Source organism: Girardinichthys multiradiatus, chromosome 11 (genome assembly GCF_021462225.1).
Source record: "Girardinichthys multiradiatus isolate DD_20200921_A chromosome 11, DD_fGirMul_XY1, whole genome shotgun sequence".
Classification (NCBI taxonomy): Eukaryota; Metazoa; Chordata; class Actinopteri; order Cyprinodontiformes; family Goodeidae; genus Girardinichthys; species Girardinichthys multiradiatus.
The window spans coordinates 25,905,997-25,930,186 of NC_061804.1; the positions used below are offsets into that span (position 1 = coordinate 25,905,997).

Below are 24,190 nucleotides of genomic sequence, written 5' to 3' on the forward strand. Positions count from 1 at the left end.
CAGAGGAGAAAGGGCAGAAACGTTGCCCTTGACAGCACTGAGGTAAACTGGGGAAGCATGGTGGAGTGTTTTGTCACATCATCAGCATAAACATTCAGAGGAGTAACGCAAAGGAACAGATGAGAGAGCGAAACGAGGAGGGGGGAACTCGTTATATAAGATAGAGGCATCGCAGTCCCACAGCTGCTCAGGCCAACCCACAGGATAAGGGACAATAATCAGCTTATAGAAGCTGTAGTTTGCAACATGTGATATTCTGCTGTAATAAAAGAAAAAAAAGAGGATGATTTCCATTTAAAAATCTATTTTAGGAGAACAGTTACTTAATATAACAAAATCTTTTTATATAACATTATTGCAGATATTTAGATGGAATACCTTTAGACACGAAACACCATGTGTAACACATGGGGCTGTAAAGCAGATCATTATAATGCTCATGGCATTTAAAAAAGATTAAATACATTGAAATACTATGGCCTTTTTATTGTCTTTGTACAAATTATGTCTGTGCTTTTTTTAATCTACAAATTGAAGCAGCCAAAAACACAGTGAACACAATTTACTTTTTCAATTTATTACAGTTTTTTACTATACTCCCATATTATATAATTATATAATTATGGATATATTATAATCTTATATATATATATATATATATATATATATATATATAAAGTACTATACTTGAAACTACATTATATATACAGTTTTTTGTGATTTTAGTACATAAGTAGAGACACAGTGGTCAGGCTAATGCAGGCCAAAACAGATTTTCTTTGAGGTCTGGCAATTAGTTTCCTAAGAATGATAGCATATAAGAAAAAATATATAGCAGGTAATTTGACAGAGGGAAGGCATTACAAGATTAGACCTATAAACACATCCAAGCATATGCTGCTCATCTGCAGGTCATTTCAGCATTTGACCTGTAGAACACTAAAAAGACATTATAAAGGAAAACTAAACAATTACAATTTGATTCATCAAAATACATACATACATAAATACATATATATATATATATATATATATATATATACATATATATATATATACGTATATAAATAAATAAAAATCTTTAAAAAAGATGTATTGTGTTGACAGTTATATATATATATATATATATATATATATATCAGCTACATCTGGTATTGTATTCTTTCGAACCCCTTTTCAGCTTCCATTGTGAACATTCATTAAAACACACTGAGGGATCTTTACCATCTCAGCCTGTAGACCCATCACTGCGAGAGATATCCTTGCTTACACATACACATACACACGCGCACACACACACACACGTTTCATGGTAGATTCTGTAGTGAACTCTGGAGAAGATAAGATGTGGGAGAGGTCCACAATCATCCACTGCCAGTTTGTCCACATGGGTTTTAAAGAGCTACCTACTGTCAATGTTTAGCTACATGAAACAAATGCAGATTCTAAGTGTTTTTATGTGGCCTATTGGAAGTCAGTAGCAGGCACAAATGTTACCATCCATGTGTGTCTGCGTGAGTGTGTGTGTTTCTTATTTCCTGTAATTTAATGATTAGCTCTCGTATCCTCTTGAGCCACATTATCACCTCTTAAAAATGTCTGCACCTGCTAATAAGGTCAGGTTTGACAATCAAATCATGTTCATCTTTCTTTAGAGTGTATTTATTTTTTCAGATTAAACAAAGAAGAAAAGACTAAAGGGGAAACAGATAAGACCATTTCTTGGTAACAGAGAGTAAACAAATATCTGAAACACCACTTCTGGTTTTAAAGTGATTATATGCAAGTAGAGCCACAACTGTGACCAGGATGTTTTCTAAAGAACCTTATTTGAACTCACGTAACAATGAAAAAATGTCACCTTTGATGTACCAACAGATTTTGTCACCTGTTACGAGAACTCAGGGCTTTTGTTGACATGTCTAAATTAAAATGAAACAGACGCACCCTTTCAAGGAGTTTGTTTACGAAGAACACCATCTCTCCTCGGACTCATGGAATCAACCCAAAGGTTGAAAACCACTGAGTTTACCTTCTTTGATCTCGTTCTGAAGCCTTTGGAATGAGTCTTTGTTTAGAATGACAATTAATCATGTGCCATACATGAAGACGTAAGCATGTTTAATGTGCTGATGTAAAGTTAGCATCACAAAAAATACACCAGGGTTCTTCTTTTGTTCTTCTCAAGTCACCAGTTTTGGTTTTCCATACATGGAACCATCTCAGTGATCTAAAACACATGTTCTTACTAAGACCAGATTCAAATTGTTGTCACTCATAGACCTTAAAGGAGTTTATCTGCTACCAGGAAATGTCCCATCATAATAAAGACTGTGTAGGAAATGTACTTGTCTCCTGCCAGTCTAAACCGGGGGCCTCAAACTCACAGTGGCCTAAACAATTACATCTATCATACTTTAAGAGATAGTTAAGAACTTTGAGTAAACTTCATTTTGTATAAATCTATTTCATTTTGTGGTCTATCTTGGATTAGATTTTGCTTTAGCCTCCAGGAACAACTAATATGGATTTGCACTAAATAAAAGGGAGGTATCTAATGCATGTAAGATATTAGAAATGGCTTTGTAACTCTTGCCAGACTGATAGATGTCAATGACGTTTTAATTTTCACCTGTTCTTAAATTTCTTTAAATTGAGGCATAATGTTTTGCTTTTTGTGATGTTTTAGCCTACTTCATGCTGTCAGACAGGTTTACAGGTCAGGTAATTGTCAGGCCTATGTGTGGCTAGTAGAACTGAACTCACCTTTCCAAAACAAATGTAATTAATCAGAGTTAATTCCCAATTTAACAAGGAGAATAACTTTTTCACAAAGGAGTAGGGTGGTGTGATTAGCTTTTTACACCGTGACAAACAAAATCATAATTTGAATACTACATTTTATATTTTCTTTAATAATCATATCATTAAAATTAGTTTGATGTTCTCATTTACGTCTGCGAAAAAATCGAAAAAATCTGTTAGGGAGAAAAATAAGTTTTCAACCATTCAACAAAACCTCACTTCAAAGCATCATTTCAAAATTTGATTAGATTATTCACAAAATGTTTTAGCTTTGGCAGAGAGCATGCATTTTGCTAAATAGGGTTGCTAGACTGGTTTTACATGACACCTTCATGAGTCAGTTGTCATCGTCTCGCTCTTCCTTCATATTTTCAGCAGCAGAACACGACAAATACACATTCCTGTGATTAACACAGTCAACACAATCAACAGGCAATCAATGAGAAATGACTGACTGCAATAGTTAAGAGCTGATACCTGCTTTACAGTAAACCATCTGTGGGAAGAAAAGAAGCATTTCACAATTATCTTTATAAAGAAACTGTAAGATCTTGTAGCTTGAGATGAGATATTATTAAAGAATTAATTCAAATCATCACAGCCTGATTGTGATTTATGTTTCTTGACTTGGCAGAACTCCTATTCTACATGTAAATAAACAATACAGATGTATTCATTTCTAAATGTACTGCCCCAAAGTAATCTTGGCTGCCTGTAGTCTCAGATGCATGGAATGAGTTTAAGTTTGGATGTTTTGCTGTGATACTGGCGTGATGATGGAGACAAGTGGCAATGACAGCATGGTGCAGTCATCGACCTCTGAGCGAACTGACTCAGCTGTACGCTGCAACTCAAACAAGCCCTACAGTATCACATCCTGCCATTATCATGAGGCTTATGCAACATTGCCTTCACTATTAGCCTGACAAACATGTATTCCTGCCTTGTAAAAGCCATTGGTTATAGGTCGTGACGAATTGAAAATTCTTCAACTGTTACTCAAAAGGATGTTTGGAGGTGAATTACTGTGAAAATTAATCCTGTGTGTAATCCAGCGGTAATCTTAGAAAGGATTACTATAACATTTAATAGTTGTGTAAACCTTTTAGGGCAATTTTGTTTCATGGTTTAATAATTTAAAGCTTCTGCAGAGCAAACAGGTTGATCATTTTATGATCTCTTAGTGTACGAGCTCAACTCTCCTGGCTGTCTACTTGTGACTATACTATATTTAAATGAAAGACAAAATTTAGCTGTTTGTAAATATTTTTGGCCACAGAAAACATGTATAGTTATGGTGTGAAAACGAGGGAGCTCCATCTATCACATTGTTTTAACATTACTGTTGGGAAGTTATGAGTGGCATGTTTGGTAAGCAGCGGACCGCAGGCTAGCTACATGAGCAGATACCCTGACTGACTGACCAACTAATGTTAGCTTGCGGGACTTGCTTACTTTAAAAAGCAAATACACAACAGGGTATGATATTCTGCAGTGTATTTATTCTATGTTTTTGTGTCAGTCTATGCATGAAAACCAGTCCCAATAAATATATGTTCTAGATACCATTATTATTTAACTCTAAAAATCAAATGTTATGCTATTAACATGATACTGTGAAACTGTGGTATCTTTACTTATGGTTATCATAGTGTGAGAATCTCATACAAGCCTATGCCTTCCTGTGACAAACAAAGAAAACTATTGTCAGTTTCACATTTACCTTGAGCACAAGTGCCAAGCCTGTTCTAATGTTCTTCAAATTCCAAATGAGGTGCTGCACATTTTTCTCACAGTTACCGTGTGCACCTAATAGGACATTCCAGAGAGAGGAAGGTGGCTGTCCGAGAAGTCTAAAGCCAGAGACAATTACCAGGTAGACTGCAGACATTGGAGTTATTCAAGAGGTTTTCAGGTGTAATATTACTGTAGACGTACAGCGATCTTAGTCACAGGCTAATTGTCTTGTAGTCCCTTGTCATGTCAGGCTGAGAGACAAGACAGAAAAATGAGGACACATGTATGCACATGTGCCTGATACTGATATGCAGATGACGCTAAAAAACGTCAATTAGAATAAGATGTACCATCTACAGTTATAATAACTAATCCTCATATATTATCCATGATTATAAGAGGGAACCCTTTAAACCTGTTGATGGGAAGAGATTTATGGCCTAATGTTCTTCTTAAATTAATGGGTACTTATTTAAATCCACATCTAATTATCCAATCCAACTTTATTTAAGATGGGGCATGTCATTATGCCTCACCTTCATGGGTTTGTGAAGTAAAATGTAACCAAAAAACAATTAAGCTATCTGCACCTACAGAACAGCCCGCCTTAACACACACATACACACACATACCGTATCTATGTTTTCCACTTCACACACAGAAGGACATCCAGCCCTCGCTTCGATTGGCCAGCCACAACAATACCTCTGCAGCTGACTCACTCTCTGTGATTCAGTGTCACTGCATCAGGGGGAGATGCAGAGATGTTTGTGTGTGTCTGATTGATATTCCTTGATGCAGTGGGGAGAGATTTCCCTATGAAACGCAGGATTTCCCCTGAAGAAAGCACCTGTGGGCATCCGGCCGTGAGACGCCACCAAACGGCAGCTCATTTGATTCGTTGTTTTTATTTTAAAAAAGACGATCAGCTGCTTATCTGGATGTGAAATAATCTCCATTTGTTTTGTGTCTGACTGGCAGGAATTTATAGAGAAGAAGTACAGATTAAGGTGCTAAAAATACAACAAACTTCTTCTATCACCAATAAAGGTGTTAACTGAGAAGGATATTCCAGGATGTTAGGGTGTCTCTAATATGCTTTTCCACTGAGATTCACAAGATACAATATAGGGGATTTATCATGCTATTGTGCTTTAAATAAATAAAGTAGAAATAAAGCAGTCCACATCTTTGACCTACAGCAACAGAAGCAATATGTGGAAAAGGAAATAACAGAAATTGGACTGCAAGTACAAGCTGAACAGATGATTAAATGTCACTGTCTGAGACTGAGTTCTAATGCAAGCTTCTAATGTTGCCATAAATTCTATCATTTGTATATTTACTACACATATTTGTTGATTTGTGATATAGGCATTTCCCACGGTGTTCTGTAGCACCCATGGCACTCAGCTATACAACCAGACTGTATAAGTAAGTAACTCCAGTTTGATGAATCTGCATGTCCATCAGCTGCCAGAGACTGAATTACAGGAACAGGAGAAACATATCCCTACTGCAAGTCTGTACATGTCTGCTGCCAGGGAGTGGCCACTCGGCGGCATAAAAAAACACTGCTGAGAGTCGCTTTGACCTGTCCGCTGTGGACAGGGTGTGTAGTGAGGTGTCAGTGCAAACACCCAGCTTCTATAAATACACCATGGATCTTCAGTGTGAGTTCATTCTCCTCCACCTATGTTCCTCTGTATGTTTCACATCTTCTATGACTACTGGTTTCTGTGTAGAGTGTGTTGGATTGACTCCTGTAGATCTCGTGTCAGAGTTGAAATTCTTCATCCAACACAATGACAAATTATGCTGTTGTTAATTTTGGGAAACATCTGTGTGTCATCATAGTAAACCAGTGACTCACTTAACTAATTAGAAAACTCTCCAGTTATTTAACTGTAACACAAAACCCACACTGCTCATCCCTCTTAGATCACAGACCATGTCGAGGGAGCAGGCTTTGCTGTGGAAACACAACAGATAACCCAACCCTGCATACCAAAGATGTCATCACACAAAGAATTTGCTGTACTGGACACTCCAGCCACACTTAACCTTTTTTAGCCCTGAAACTGAGTATTTTGATCTGTACTATATGATATTTTAATCATATAGTACAGTTAACCAAACCTAGATGAAATAAAGTGTTTTTGGTTAGAGAAGCCATCTTGCTATCTTTAAAGAGGTTCTAAGCCATCTATGCACATTCAAGTACACAAAGACATTTGTGAGGAAAAACTTTGAATTTGAATCTCAGTAAATTCACAAAGAAGAAGCCCTATTATTTTTCCGAAGGGATTCAAACACTATGACAGTTAATTAGCAGCATCAGCAAACCTCTAAATTGCAAAGCTCTTTAATAAAATCTCTCCTCTCTGTGTGCAGAGAATCTTACTTAGAGTTAATCCTGGATCAGCAAGGTGTTATTTCTAATAAAACAGAACAGAAAATATAATTACCGTAAGAGAGGGATTGAATCCACAGGGTAGGTTTATGCTGAAATGTCTCTCACTGAGTGCAGTCTGAACAACATTAAAAATACAATAAAAAAATATATGTTATAGCTTTATTTTAAATGTCCTAATCCAAACCCAAGTATCTGCATTCTAAGGTTTTTTTAAATGATTGGTATCCAGAGACCGGTTGTTGGTGAAATGTCTGTGACTTTCTCAGTTACACTTTCACACATCTGGTGCAGCAAATTTATAAGAATCACCGATTTTTGTGGACAAGCAAAACTATTATAGACCACATAATTTTATTTTTCAAACCAATCTGGATTTTCTGTAAAGTCTCTTTCAAGAAACCTTTCTGTCAAAACCCCACATAGACAAACAATGTTAGAGCTGCCACATGCCATTCATGAGACTATATTCCCTGTTGCTGCTTTGATATCCCCAGCTGTCGCCCAGTGAGGTGTGCAGCTGAATCACTAGTCTTTAAATCATATGGCATTCAAAGCAAAGCACTAAGTACAGGAAGCTGGAGAACCTTTTCTACTGTACGTTTTGTCTACACACGGTTGACTGAAATCGCATTAAAATTTAGTATGAGTCAAAGTATCAAAAAATCTTAACAAAACAGAGCCAGGGTTAGCTCAGCATTTGTCGACATGAGTCGACAAAAAAATAGAATATAGAAAACAACAACACAGCTGTAGATTATTTAAGCAGCAGATGGAGTAATCGATGATTCTCAGTTTTAAATAAAAGCAATTTGATCAGGCTTTTTGCTTTGCATAAATACCAATAAACTGTGGTATTTTATTTAGGTTTATCATTATTCTCATACCAGACCATGCCTATTGTACACATAGTTAAGCTGTTAAAAAGGTTAAAAAACCTAATGAAAAGCCAAAAGGTATGCAGCTTTTAGCCAAGACATTCAAAGATTTTATTTACCCAATAATGTCCAATGTAAACTATTTTAGAGAGGCATCCTAAGCCCATGTAAACATAACTGATCAGCAGTCTGTCCACTTGAACTGGAGACCTGAAAATGTTTCTTTTGCATGCAGATTGCACAGTCACACCTATCTGTTTATACTTAATTGTAATAAACAGATTGTGTGTTTCTGCTTCACTTGTTTTACATTTTTCTCAGCATGTAGAGAGGAAAAACCTGTTAAAAATGTGCTGCTGCTGTCATCAGTATCTACTGAGGCCTGACACAATCACTTGAATCATGACGGCAAGCAGAAACCTTTAGCTGGTAGTTTCCAGTCCTCTTTACTCACTGTGTTTTCTATCAAGTATGGAGGAGTGCCAGTCCTATTTCTCCCTCTAATGGTTATAAAGGACTGCCCTTGGAGTGTGTAACACATAACTTTGGTGTGAGTAGGACACCTGTGTCAGACTCAAAGTTCTCACACATTCCCATGCATCACGTTTCCTTCTTGTGGATTCCCCCTTCATGTTGGAGCCCCAAACATTTCTGCATTCCTGACATTTTCTGATCCCCGGTTATTCTCAAGGAATCCCTTCGGCTCACATTTCAACAACGTCGCGGTACCAGCGCGTTGGCTCCCATTTAATAAATCACATACGCAGCCTTGGAAAAAAGCAAGGCTGAACAGTTTCAGTCAAATGGAGCGCCTAATTCCTGCAGAAGTTGGCATTGAGTTCTCCTCACCCCAATGCCATGTTAAACCGGCTTTTATTTTACTGAGCAATATGGCCACTCTAAGAGCTGATAACTTGTCTCTGCAGCTGCAGCAAATGTTTCCACTATACCTGGTTGACGCGAGACCTGCAGCTGGGGAGAATTACACGGCCCCGGCTGGCAGAAGCACAATGGAGCCTCGTCTTTTGCGAATTACAGCCGAATATTGCAAGCAATCTGGTAAGAATTAAGAAAGCCGCTTGGTTTATCCAACCAGAAACAAACAAAAAAGAGCGATGTAGGTTTTGCTGAGAACATCAATAACCCTTATTTTTGTTTTTCAGGAATCATTTTCAGTCGCAGAGCAGTTGAGTGCAAGGAGAGGAGTTTTTCTATCCTACCATTTCTTGTAGCAACTGCAGTAATGACAAGCCCAACTTGTGTGTTCTGTTAGTCTGTGTTTGTGCTCTTGCATGCTAGCCTTGTAATGGCACTGATGGAATATGAAAACTAAAGCTGACAAACAAAAACATGCACACCGTTTTAATGCATTGTGCCCAAAAAATGGACCCGATCATCTCCTTGAATTGACCTAGAGATGCTGGGATGCACATGAATGGAGTGCATGTGTCAGATCAGGAGCGATGCAAAGTGTCCGTATGTACTCAATTGATCTATTGATGTCACATGGCTGCAAGAAAGGGGCAGCTTGATGTAGCAACGATCGATCAGCACTTAGAAAAGAAGAAAATCACAGTGTTAATGCACCAAAATGCTTGGTCACTAACTTTGGTTTAAAATTTGCACAGCTGCCTTTCTCATTTATTTGCACAGCTTCAGCAAAAGCAGAAGACAAGATCTGAATGAACATTTGCATAAAAAGGCCTGGCTATATTTGCATTCCATCATCTGCAGGACACAGGTACATCAACAGGAAGTGAAGGGGACGAATATGGCTAGAGCAGGGCACCAATCATCACCCAACAGCTGCCCCCTTTAGAGACGTGGCTTAATAAAACAGCCAGAGATGGAGACACACAGACATGCTGCTGATGTCGATGCATCATTGGGTCATTGTTCTATTCTTATCACAGAAGAAGAGGGAGGTGAAGGGGCGGGGTGTGGTGGCCATTGAAGAATATCACAATGGAATTACTTGGCTTTGGTAATCAATAGTGGAGAAGATTAGTCCTCAATGCCATGCAGCATGGAAAAAGGAGGAAGTCACAGGTGGCTCTTTCCTCTCATATTGTTTCCTCTCATGTCAAATTCAGCCTTTGCTTCTGTAAGTGACAACAAGGCGACAACAGCTGCCAAACTGCTAAGAGCGAGAGGGTGGGGAGGGAACGAGGGATACTGTTGAGGCCAAGAGACAAAATAAGAGTGTTGGTGACCAGCCAAAACAGCTGATCAAGCAATAATAGCTCAACTTCCCACTGTAAAAGGAAATCAGACAGACCTCTGTGTTATACTAAACATTTCTGACTGACATGTATCTCCTAAACTGTTGGCCATGTGAGAATCAGAGCAATGCAGAGACTGGTGCAGCCTTCTTGATGTCTTCTGTCGGGTTTTTGGCGTGTTGTGTGCTTTGTTGCCTGATATGCATATTCTTCTGTTTTCTTGACCTGGTTTCTGGTTTATTTCTATAACTTGAACTGTGCTCATATCATAGTCTGTCATATGGTGAATCGTTCATTTCGTAAAGCCATTTAAAATTCTAAGAGTAATTTTTTATCTATTTTTTGCCAAAATAGCAGAAGAGCCTAAACTGACTGAGCGTGCTAATTCTAAGGTTAGCTTGCTGATGCTAACACTGCATTTGGTTTGTTAAGTTGGAATACAGAACTGGGAATGACATCACACACCAATTAATTGCAGAACTAGTGGATTTCTCTCCAGGTAATCAGTTCAAATACCAAATAATGTTCATAAATGGAAGTAACAGTATTGTTTGCAGCTGGTTACTTCAAGAGGGCATTTATGTTGTGTACTCATTTACTTCAGATTTTGGCGTAAATTCTGCTGGTGTTTATTTATGCACCACCAAACTAGAAATACTCTGTCCACAATTATGTTTCCTCTCATGTCACTATTCAAAATGCAAAAAAGGCTGGACATAACTTAGTTTACTTTTTTGAGAAAACAGTAAAGACCCAGTGAGGTGCTGAACTGTCTCAGTTTCTCATTGGTTGAAGTAGAGTATGAAACATATGAGAAATTACGTCTGCAGTCAGTATTTTAACACAGGTTTTTCTTAGTGTTATCTGCACCAGTATAAGCTAACATTTTATCAATAGAGACCATTATGTAACGTAAGTATGTAGCATCCTTCCCTTCCCTGTAGCCCCCAGGCCTCACCATTTTGCCTACACCTATTACTATTACATGCCCATATTGTTTAAATCAGACGGCGCCTTTTCTGGGTAAAAAGATCAAACCTGCAAACATACAAAAACAAAGAAACCAGTACTCCTGTTGGTTGGCAGCTAGCTGCGAATATGTGTGTGGCTAATCAGTTAAGAAAATTTTTAAATGATCAACTAATTTTTAGCTCATTTTTAAATTGGTCAGTTGTAGGATCTGTGGCTAAAGCTTTAGATTTCTGTTATTAAAGCATTTTCGAATGGAAAAATATCCAGAGCTGTAGATTCAGGTTTATAGCGGCTTCCTGTTGATTTCACATTTTTTATACCACATTCTGCTCAGCCTTTTTGTTTCTTAGATCAACACCCTTTGTTCTTTGGTTTACTAAAATAATAGTGTGTTTTACATCCTCCTGCTTGTAGCGTTTATTTGGACCCTCCACTCACACATTGATGACATGTTCAGATGTGTCTGCAGAGCTCAGGCCATTAGTCTCACACAGTGAGTGTGGCCTCATTTCTCTAGGTCTCTAGCTAGCTGTGGCAGGCTGACACCCTGTCAAGATCAGGTCAGAGTCAGTCTGTGTTTGTGTGTCTCTGTGTGTGTGTGTGTGTGTGTGTGTGTGTGTGTGTGTGTTGATATCATGTTTCAGACAAGGTGGGGACCCACACAGAGAACACAGCACATTCAGTATGTGAGCTGTTTCTAGCCCAGGCCCCTGATTAAGCTGCCTCCCTACTGTATATCTAGTTGTACTGACCCCAATAACTCTGCCTCCATGCTAAACCAGGAAGGCATAATTATCATGCCAGCTTCCATTATGAGAGATAATTCAACTCATTAACTTAGCTTGCCTCAAAGCGCTCGGACACAATAACTGTAGTATGCTATCAGGAGGAAACATTTTCTCTCAGATTTCTCCGTCTACTTAACAAAAGGAGTCAAACTCCCCCCTCGATAGAAGGTAATACCATCCAGGTGAACCCCCTCTCCCTCTCCTTTCTTCCATTAACCTTCCATGCCCTCTGCACCCTTAGGCCTGTCTTCTTTAAAGCTGTGTGAGACACAGTTACTTCAGGTAGCCACACACACACACACATACACACAAACACACAATTTAAGTCTGTCCTGGAGCTCTGAAGGGCCCGATCAGCTGGTCAGGGCAACAGCCCTCCAGGCTCAACAAGGATGCCTTCGCTGTGACTTGACAGACAGTTACGAACAAATCATGCTCTTAGCACAGAGGGCTGAGACGACTGTTCCTCGGGCAGAAAGGACACGTGCACAAATACGCACATGCTCAGGTGAGCACATACCTTGTCAATTTGTGTTGTGTAAGTTGCTTTGAAGCATCTGTATTACCAAACACCACTGCAGAGGCTGACCTCACCACAGTGTATTTTGCTTGTGTTGTTCCCAAGCATGCAAACACTGGTTAACACCACACGGCAAACAATGATTTAAAAACATTCACTTAAGGAGAGATTGTTGAAGATTTCTTTTTATTTTTACACCCTTTGAACCACAGATTTCAGTGTATTTTGTGGTTATTTAACGTGATAGACCAACTCAAAGGGGTATATAAATATGAAGTGGAAGAAAACTGATGCATGGTTCTTCATATTTTATTTTTAGACCATTTATTATTATATTCCTAAACAATCTCTGTGAAATATGGTGGTGGCAGCATCCTGTTGAGGAGATAAAGTATTCTTTTTGGTCAGAGTTGATCGGAAGATAGATAGAACTAAATACAGAGTAGCCCTAAAAAAAACCTATTAGAAGCTACAAACGATGCCAGACTGGAGCCAAAACTTGCAGCCGGAGCAACAATAAAATGGTTTATATCAGAGTGTATTCATGTGCTGTGATGTCCCAGTCCAAGTCCAGACCTAAATCCAATTGACAGTCTGTGGTGAGACATTAAAATGTCTGTCCACACATTCCTTTGTCTAATCTGACTGGGCTCAAGCTATTTTGCATAGAATAATGAGCAAAAATGTCAGTCTAATATGCTAATTTGTGTCAATATATCACATAAAATCCCAATTAAATAACCTTATGTTTGTGTCTGTTAATAAATGAAGCTGGAGAATGAAAGAAATAACTTGCTAATAACCTCAAGATAATGGAATTTTCCTATTCCAGTCTGATCAAACGCCAAAGAAAATAGTAAAAAATGTTTTTACCTTAAGCACTTTAAGTGATTCTGACTCAGCTGTATGATTATTCTATGGCTTGCAGTGTGTGGTCAGTTTGACCTGGCAGCAAAGTAACAACCTCAGTGCAGACAACGCCCACTGCCTGTAAAACACCTACGTCTGCAGTTTGCGTTCCCAGGTGGACCCGAGCTGCCAGGGCAGAGAGGATAGAGGAAAGGCAGAACCGGCCAGGTGCTTACAGAGTCGGGATTGTTCCCTCTAGAGAAGGAAATTGGTGGTGGGGGACACCGGATGCGCAAACTGTAAACATACATGTGCACACACTAAGCTGAGACTCTCTCTTCCAGTACCAGCATTACATCAGCCTCCAAACCTCTTCTTCACACCTAAGCCCGGGGTCTGCAACCACCCACTCTCATCAAGGCTCCGACAAGCAGAATTCCGCATTCTGGTGTGAGAAGCGGGTCACGTTGATATCAGGGGCCAAGCGGAGTATAGAGCATGACAGAAAGAGCCTAGTCATGCTGTGACCAAAAGTTCAAGCCTCGGCTTTTGGGACCTTTCATGGACTTGCAAATGCAGAGTTATAAAGGGTAAATCAGCTGTCCCTGCAGGTCAACAAACACAGAAGTGTGTGTCAGCTAATGTGGTTCTGTGAACAGCAGACATAACAAACCAATGAAAACAAGATTAAGAGTCAAACACCCCACACAATTTCTGATTTGTTTTTAAGACTTCATACAGCACTGCTGGAGATAGGCACCAGCTCCCCCGTGACCCACTATGGAATAAGCAGTAGAAAATGACTGACTGATTGACTGACTGACTGACTGCCTGACTGACTGACTGACTGACTGTCTGTTACCACTGTTATTCAAAATTTACAAGAAGAGTCCAAGGTACAAAATATGTAAAGGATCAGGTAGTATCAGATTACTGTTGGTGTAAATGGGGATTTAAAGGTGAAGAAGTGCCTCATTCAGTGAAATTCCCTTTTTACTTTTCCTGTTGGATATTTTTGTCCTTAACCCATCATTCAACCAAAGTTAGCTTAGAAACACCAAGAGAAGTAGAGGAAAACACTGGACTGTATTCTTTCCCGTCTCAAACCCAAATCTGCCTGCTTGTCTTCAATGGCACTTTGTGTGTGAGTTTGGTGGTGATTAAATGAGTCTGAGTACAAGGCAGAGACAAGACGAGGTCTTGCCCTGCAAACAGGGGGCTTTGCATGGTATCTCCTTAGAAGATGAATTTATTTTGGGGTACTGAACGATGCAGGAAACCCTGCCCCAAACCGGAGTCGTCAGACTCTGGAAGCACACATACAGGACCTGTGTTTTCCTTTCTGCTGCCCGGCCAGCTTGACGCTGCAGGGAGGAAATGCTTCTCCCACAAGTCTGTCGCTTCAGTCAGAATGGGATCCAGTAGTGTGGAGTAAAACACAAACAGCTTCATTTTCATTCCAATATATACTTCCAAAGGTCAGCTGAGGCTACCCTATGTTTTAAAATTTACTACTTTTACTCTTTAATGGGTTTTAATTCTAATGCGTTTATTTGTTTGCATGTAAAAAAATTTCTAAATTGGTTCTGTTTTAATTCTAAAATTTGAGCTTTTAAACATCGAAAGACCAAAACTAAGTGTATGCACACTGTTAGTGGTCTCAATGAGTAGAATGCATAAAGAAATCTGATTGTCAGCTTGAACGGATCAGAGCCATTAAAGCTGAATGGGCTAAACTTCAAAAATTAAATGACACCAGGTCAACACCACTCTTCTCTGTAGAAGTTGCTTCTGACTAAAGAGGACTCAAAGTTAGTTTTTTTTAGCACCAGTGAGGTATACAAATTATGCCAGGGAAACCATGGAGAAGGAAGAAGCTATTTCAAATTAATTGCATGTTTATAACAAATTGAGACATGTCTGCATTTCAACCAGACTCCAAGAGAGAGCAAGACCTTCAGCAGATAATGAAGCACGAAGATGCTCTTTTCTATCATGTTGAGTTTTCAACCTCTGTCATTAATCAAGAAATAAAAGTGGAATGAAAATGCTGGCACTTTTTGGAAATCTTAAGGGTCCTACCTTCTTTATGGAATACATACAACAAATTGTTGTTTTAGCTATGCTAGCTGTGCTAATTGCTAATATAAGATGCTAAAGAATGTCAGCTCTGTCATTCTTTAACTTTGTTCTATGTTAATCGTAGCTCTTAAAAAACAAAATCTGAAATGGCTAAAACTGATGTCAGCAAGTCAAACGTTTTACAAAACCTGGATCGGCCACAAAAATCTAAATGTGGCATCTCTGATAAATGTCTTTTTTATATCTGTAAAGTAGGCTGCCCACTAATTTGTATCTTCTTTAGTTTCTGTATAAAAAGTAAAACATTTAGCTGCTAAATCTGTGTTAACATTTAGTTTTTAGAAGCTGGGATCAAAACAGCAGATTTGAAGTTTAACCACAGTTGTTCATTGTCCCATTTATTTAAAATGACACTTTTACAGTAATTACAGTCATCACAGAGAGATGCGTTCAGGAGCTGAGCTAAACTTTTTTTGAATGTGTAATTAAGGGATTAAAGGAGAATTACCTGTTTGCAACAAGCCCGCTCCACTGTCAGATACCTCATAGTGCCGCTGGATGTCGAGCAGAACGCCTGCAAACAGGAACAAGAAAAAAACATAAATGTGGTTTCAAAGCAGAATGAGACACCTAATCACTACCATTGAAGTCCATTAGACCAACTGCACAAGCCTTTTCGGCTTTATTCAAGTCTTTTGTGGCTTTTGACAGCTAAAGACAGTACCAGAAACTATACCAAGAGGTACAGGTTCAGGTATAATCCATGAAGAGGAATGGGATTTTGTTTTTGTGCTGTTGGCTGCCACACAATGCCAAGCTTAAAGATGACCTATTATAGAAATCTTCACTTTTCTGTGCTTAAGAACATTTATCCGGGTAAAGTAATAACCAACATGAAAAACCGAAAAAAGACACAACCCTGTCATTTTGTTTGGGTCCCTGGATCTGAAAATATCTCAGATATTCAGTAAGGAGCTCAGGTTTGTAGTGTAATAGGCTGTCGTTTAACCTCCGGTTGTTGCTGTAATTGTAACTGTATCTCCAAACTGGCAAAGGTTCACCTATAATTGGCTGTTGCCTTTAAAATGAAACTAAAGCTAAATATTTCACATAACTTTACAAAAAAAATGGATAATATTGTACTCGCCATACATAAATGGTTGATATCTCAGCATCAAAATTCAGATTTTATAGTCAATAAATAGTCAATATAAGTGCAATTAACAGAAGCCACATTCTGTAAAAAATGTTGACTGTTGTTCAAAAGAACACAGGCAAAAGAAAATTTTGATCCTAAAACTCATGGCAGTCTGGCTAAGCTTGTTATCAAATTATGCACACTATAGCATTACATTCATAACAAAACAATGCAGGAGTTATTTACCTAAGGCATGAGCTCTTACAACATTGAAATGCATGGTAAATACATCATAGAGTCAAAGGGGTAAATTACTGCTTCAGTTCTATTTATTGATCTGTTGAATTTTAACAACATCAAATCACAGAAAAATGATTGCATATGCAATGTTTCCCCTTAAAGTAAAAAGCTCCAAAGATTATATTACAAGCGTGATACATGTGATGGTACTGAACTGTTAAAACACATTTTCTGTCACAAAATCTCGTGACACACACACACACAAACACACACACACACACACACACACACACACACACACACACACACACACACACACACACACACACAAACACCCACCCACACACACACACACACACACGTTGCTTCTATATCATTAAACTCCCTCTGACTTGTGTAAACAGCTCAGAAAGCAACAATGGCACAATAGGTTTTTTAAAGTGTTTTAGTTTTGCTTGATGACACAGAAATAGACTGCATGTGGTTGGTGGATCTGCTGGCCTTGTCAGTCTCACAGACATGCACAAGTAAATAAACATCGCACTGGCAAGAGAGAAACCATTGGGTCTTTGAAGACATTTTAATACTTTTACTGTAACCCAAGATCAACAGGGCTGGCATGAACGAAATCCACACGGTGAAGTCTGTACTAATATCTGATCTAATTTTGAAGTGAATGGCACCCTGTGTTTGGCCTATCTCAGGACATGATATAGATGCAAAGAGCCGAATATCCGTTCATCACAGCGTTATAACCTGTTCATGTTGATTACAGGCGTGTGGAAGATATCTCATAAAGTTTTAACACACCATAAACATCAGACGATCAGGATGGGGGAGAAGAGAAGTTCAGAGCTAAGAATATTTCTTTATGGCCCCAATGAATTTTAAAGCATCAGCAGACAAGATAGAGCAAGTCAAACAAATGTTGCTTCTCCTGAAAGCACAAGCTTGAATGTTTTTGTATATCAGGAAAGAAGAGAGAGAATATTATCTATGCTAGAAATTCCAGCAGTCCAACACAAATTGATGTGCTTGGCAGTGCAGCTGGCAGGCTGGGTTTGGGATTGCAACACAGCTCATAAAAAGTAAGCAAAAACATGAATAACATGCTGAGAAGCTGTCTGCTTTTGATCTGTCTGCTTCTCTTCTGTGCACACCATCACCAAGCAAAGCCTGTATCCTACAGTCCACCTGAATTTCTGTAAAAGCTTACCGTTTCTAGTTATCTCAGGGACAAAGAGGGAGAAAGATTCCACACTATCAGCTGGAATATAAAACCTCAAAATGTGACTGGTATTGCATCTCTGACAACAGAGAAAGGTGGTGCAAAGCAGGTGCAGGTGCACATACCAGTCCGCTGAGTCAAACCACCAGCTCACATTCCTATGGTTCAGGAAGCCCATTTCAAGTTTACAGTAAGAACTCTTAGTGTTGTTTCTCGTTCCTGATAACTTGTCCTAAATGTACCAGTATGCAAGTCATTTGGTTTCTGTGAAACACATCAACACATCATTCACAATTAATGCAGAGAATCTGATAATGATTTCACTCTTTGAGGTGTGGTGTCTGCGATGAAAAGGCATGACATAATCGATTTGAAGTTAAAGTAATTTATAAAAGCTGAATCAGAGCAGTATCTGAAGAGTTAGCTAATTCTCAAGAATAACTACAAGGTTCTAAAGATGAATAAATATGAATTAATATAAAGTCAAGGACTGAATACAGTGAGCCATAAACTCAAACTGCAGATCCAACTCAACATGAGAGTATAACAAAAAACGTAGCTTAGCAATATTATAACTCATGCAGTCAAACAACTGGACATTACTCAAATATAAATAAATGAAACACCTTATGTCTACTGGGGACGATCCAAGATCTTGTGAAACAAGCTCTCATTACATGTTAAAAAAGACAATATTTTCTGTCAATGTGAAGCCTGTCGGTATCTAGTTACTGTCACCATGTGACTTTAAGATTGAGCCAGGTATATATTGTTATACTTGGGTTTTAGACTCTAATTTTAAGGTAAGAAAGAAGTTCTTGAGTTGCCCTGTTCTGTTGAAGTACTTTTTAATCATGTGCATGGCGGTATTTAGAGAACTTAGACCAAGGAAACAGTTACCAGGGGTTAGACATGATACAAATGTTTCATAAGCTTTGGCTAGTCATTAGCAACTAAAGACACTAATGTTATCATTAGCTTGACTATTTTATTGGTTATTTCACATCTGTCTTGTAAGCAATGATGTATTAAGTAACACATGAGCCTTAACATGGCAAAGATCAGTTGCATTTTAATTTGATCACGTTAATTTAAAAAAGGAAATTAAAAAAGGAAATAATTAGAAGTTTGTGAGGGTTATACACAACAGAGCGATCAGGCCCTTAAAACTGAAAAACATGGGGCTGGCATCCCTACATGCCCTCTGCAGACACAGTAGCTGTAACAGGGACTCTGTCCATCCTGTCGAGCCTTTCAACAGCAACAAAAGTGTAAAACTGCAGCTGTACATTAATTAGTCTTGACTGGTTCCCCACCCTACTACACACACACACACACACACACACACACACACACACACACACGCATCTGCTGCGAGGAGGATTCCCACACCAGATGGTGGAGTGTCTCTCCTGGACACTGTGTGGGTTCGTCCGAGCCACACCCGGCTACTTTAACAGGACAATTACCTGGCAATTACAAAAAACTGGAGTCAGCAGGCAGCCTATTCCTCAAGATCTGGAATTGTTAGCTAAACTGAGAGCCACAGCCGCCAAACGAAAATGCAGTGATGCTAGATAAGAAGAAAAGCAAGCGAGTAATTACAGCATAAACGTAGCATGCTGTGTTCTGACAGATACATTTAAATAAGAGAAGGAAGTCAGATTAAAGCTGTCCTGTGTTGTATGAGTTTCAAGTGCAATGAGCTGTGCAATGAACTAAGTTAATCTGTAGGGGATTACATAGAAGCAGCAAAGAGAGCGACTAGCATCTCAATTCCTTCTGCAGCCTTTCATTACTTCACATTCAAACTGTTCTCCTGATATCTCCCTCTTAATGATCGGTTTCTGCCCCTCTACATAATCTCCCCTTCAGCCATTCAGAGAATCTTGATCTTTATTCAATGCTTCAACCTTTGTTGAAGCCTAGCGGCAGTGCTATAGTTGCCATGACGATGGTGACTGTGAGCTGAAAGAGATAAAGGTCAAGAGTAAGAAAGGCACTTTTTGAAATACTCAAACTGAGTTTTTCAAAATAAAATGTGAACAAACTGGAGATCATTCAGATATGTAGCATTTGACAATACAAACTCACAGAGTGTATTGCAAAAATGCCTTGTGTAAGATTAGCTGTGAAAATGGATGTTTCTGGTGATGCAGCCGATTCCCCAAACATCTCAGATCTAACCTCATGGATACATTTACGGTGCCTTGCAAAAATATTAACACCTCTTACACCTTTCTGCATTTTGTCACGTTGAAACCATAAAACTTCAATGTATTTTGTTAAGATTGTATATAATAGAGCAGCACAAAGTAGCACATAATTAAAAAATGGAAGTGAAGTGGTCCATGGTTTTGTTGTATGTCTCCCCCAGCACATCTATAGACTGAAATTATTTTCTCATTGTTCTTTGCGAATTATCTCCAGCTCAGTCAGGTTTAATGGAGAGCATACATTTTCTAACCACAGATTCTCAATTGGATTTAGCTCTGGACTTTGACTGAGCCATTCTAACATATGATTATGCTTTGATCTGAATCATTACGTTGTAGCTCTCTAACAGTTTTTTTTTCTTGGATTACCATGTATGTATTCATCTTCCAATGAACTTTGATCAGCGTCATTGTATCTGCTAAAGAAAAGTGAGATCCTTATGCTGCTACCACCACGTCACTCCAACAGAATGATATGATAAGGGTGATGTGTTTTCCACCACAGATAGCATTCGGCAACTAGGCCTAAAACTTGTATTATATCTTTATTCGACCAGAGCATCTAACTTCAAAATGTTCACCATGTCACCTACATGTTTTTTCTTCTTTTCACACTACCATAAAGATCAGATGAATGAAGTGCATAACAACAAATCCAAACTAGGGGTTTGGAGGGTTTCACCGTGTGGAGCACTATTCAGCTGTGTTTTGTGTGATTTTCAGCAGTCTATTTATTAATGAGGTAACTTTGGAAGTCAACTGGTTGCTCGTGTTGATTTATTACATAAAATCTTAATAAAATACAAGTTTGCGGCTGTAACATGGCAAAATGTGAGAAGGTTCAAGGTGTAGGAATAGTTTTGAAAAGTACTGTAACTCAGGAACATTAATAAGTTTCTCAACCATCAACAGTATTCTGTAGGCAGTGTAATGCCAAAGAGGGAAATATCCCAGGAATGTGGATCTTCCTGACAGCACACAGAAACACCTGCTACTGCCACCTTCATTCAAGGTAACTGCTCTTGGTGCACAGTAGCAGGGCACTCCCTCTCTGACATAGTTCTCACTGCACCGGTTTAGATGAACAAAAAAAACCACTTCGACAAGGCTTTAAAACTACTCACATTGACCTGTTTTGTGACGTCAGGTTTATGTCTCCTTTAACTCTTAAAGACCTCTTTCATGAAATGATTGTGATGGTGAACTGAGCATTCATCTGTGCGCAGCAGTGGCACATTGCAGTTAAGAACGGAGGGTCGGCTGCAGCGCCGAGCTCACACTTATTCCAGCCGCTCATAAAGTCTGCCTTTATGAGCAGCAGAGCAGGAGAAGAAATGACTCAAATTGGTAAGCGTTACCGTGCCACAAATGGCACATTCAGAGCAATGAATGGTCACTGATCATTCTAAGATATGAATAGTAGTTTTTGTAGGCTGCAACCAAACTGTTGACTTACTGTACGAGCTAAATAAATCCAAATGAATGCATGAGACAAACACAGCCAACCCAGACATACACAGACTGGCCTCCGTAAGCTTGCAGAGGGCAGTTTTCATTTTCAATCCCCAACAGAGACTTTTGGATCTGCAGCTCTATTGCTTCTATTTCTGGTCATAGAAACTAGGCTAAGAGGAAGAGGAGAATCCAATTTAATGCTTAAGAGAAATGGTGAGACCCTGAGACTAGGGAGAGGAGTCACAATGCAAAGAATAGTTTGTGGCTACATCAGGGCTGGGTTTGTTTTTCTGAAAGCGTTTTGTTTCCATTGTTTAGAATATATGTCTGATTGTTCCCCTTTCCCCTGGTTTCACAAGCCAATGGATGGAAGTCATTCATTCTGGCCAGAGAGTGACGAGCAGCGGTGAACCGCTCCTGCTGATGTGGGCCAAATCCTTTTCCCTGCACTCCTACGAGAGGGGGCGCTCCCTTTTCATGTGTTGCCCCCGTCAGTATAAATAGTCTGGGAGGGAAGTCGGCAAGGGAACATGAGTGAGGAGAAAGCGCTCCCTTTCTGATTGTAATACTGACCGATTTTTGGGGGATTCGAGCGTGTGAGAAGGACTGAGCAGAGGCAGGCCGAGCTGCAGACTGAAGCCCAGGAGAAAGCCGACCACAAATATGCTCGACTGCGGCTGGCGGGCTCCCGACTGACTGCTCTCCTCCCTTGCCATGTGGCTACAGTAGGCGGAGGAGCAGTTTTTCCATTCCACTACCTTCGCCTGCCACACAGAAAGGAAACGTGCTGCAGATGTCTGGGAAACAGTGTGTACAGCCGCCCGTATGGGAGTGCTTAAGAGTTCATACAAGAGGTGGATTCCCCTCTCGAAGCAGCAAGAGGTGGGACAAGTCTCATGACATGCTGGAAAGGGACTGTGGAGGAAGGAAAACAAATTATTACATTATTTATATGAAAGGTACCCAATGATGCAGTTGATCACTGCTGTGCCACCGTATCATCCACAAATCCCAGTTTCGAAAACATTAGAGGAAGATCAGTGCAGTTTAGGAATAGACCAGTTACAGGTATCAGTGTATACCAAGTTGTTATAAATGTTACATCACAATGTTCCTACAGTTTAAAGTCCTTTCCATGAGATGTTGGAGAGGCCAAAGTTTTCTCAAGACTTTTCTCCTTCCCTCCCCTACCTGTTGCTGGTCAACTGGCTTAGAGAAGGCTCCCAAACCACCGGAAAATATAAATCGTCATTTGTAAAATCTGCAGAGCTACAAAATGACAAAATGATCAACAACCTTTAAGCAGGAGTGGATATAACCTACTTTTTTGTTTTAATTAAAAGCAAGAAGGCTATGCTATAGATTTTTGTTCTAATCGTTAGAACAAATTGACACAAAAGCTTGACTTACATACAGTAAAATCTAGCCCATATGAGTGGATGCCTAGTGCAGTTTGAATCCAAGTTTTTCTTGTTTTCATGACAGTGAATTTACCAGACTTGTTGTCTATAGGGAGGCACTGCTGTACATTCTGGTTGTTCTTCATTTTATGGATTAATATCTTCAAGATGTGCAGAGAATAAAGTACAAATGTAACAAGACCAGTAATTGTCAAATTAATAAGACAAGAAATGCATCAACACATAAACACACCATTATAAATTGCTTACTCAAAGTCATTTCAAGCAGCACGGAGGTGCAGTTGTTGGTGTTAACAAATGAGGTATTTAAATAGGAAAGAGCTGCGCAATATCAATACATGATTATCCAATAGTTCATACTAAATTCCACATTATTTCAACCAGAACCACAATACTCTAATTATCAACATTATTAAACACAACTGCGTTTTCCAGGTAATCTGATTTTCCAAAGGGTCACAAGTCTTCTTAATCTGACTAAATATTACCTCCTACTGAGCCAGACTGGATCAGATATTGACACTACTGATGTACAAGACAAATTGCTGGGATTTCATATCTGTTTTAAATGTTAGGCTTAGTATTACTGAACAATAATAATAACTAAATAAAAACAGTGTTTTCCTTTTTAAACTTGTTTTAAGTAAGATCAAGATAATATCTGAAGACTGTATTAGCTATATCCCCTTACCCAGCGAAAGTCCCAGGATATAAATACCTGGGATTTTTTTTTTTTTTTTTTTTTCCCAAGTAAAATAACCTCCTGGGTAACTTGCATGCTTTCTGTTTCCACTGCTTTTAAAGGCTGCAGAAAATGTATTTATATCAGCCTAATGAGGTATGGGGAAGTTGTGAAGAAAACTGCACACCTCGAGTCCAGCAGGTGGTGGTAATAAGATTTATGTTTTTTACTGCAATTGCGGTGTACACCCTATAATTTCGTGTGTCCGATACAAAGTCCCGCTGGAAGCCCATCAGTAAAAACGCTTAAAAGAATCTGGACCTTGTCGTCGGTCCACCTGTCGTATGTCCTCTCCCTTTGGTCCATTCTGGATCATAAAATGTACGCTAAAATATGAATCTCGTATAAAGCTAAAAGCAACACACAGGTCTTAAATATGTCAGGTGAGTGGAAGCCAGAACAGTGCAAGAAAGAGTCCACCAATCATCGTTGCTCAGCACATAACCCTGCTCCTCAACAATCCCCGGGTAATCTGAAAGATCTT

At 39.1% G+C, this 24,190-nt stretch overlaps 1 protein-coding gene across 2 annotated transcripts in view; it reads right to left on the reverse strand.

Annotated features, from left to right (window-relative positions):
• spns2 (spinster homolog 2 (Drosophila)) overlaps positions 1 to 24,190 on the reverse strand; it is a 71,986-nt gene that overhangs the window by 34,208 nt on the left and 13,588 nt on the right. For both annotated transcript variants that reach the window (XM_047379151.1, XM_047379152.1), the window contains exon 2: positions 15,775 to 15,840. In XM_047379151.1, coding sequence (XP_047235107.1) covers positions 15,775 to 15,840 — 66 coding nt within the window. The remainder of the gene's footprint in view (positions 1 to 15,774; positions 15,841 to 24,190) is intronic.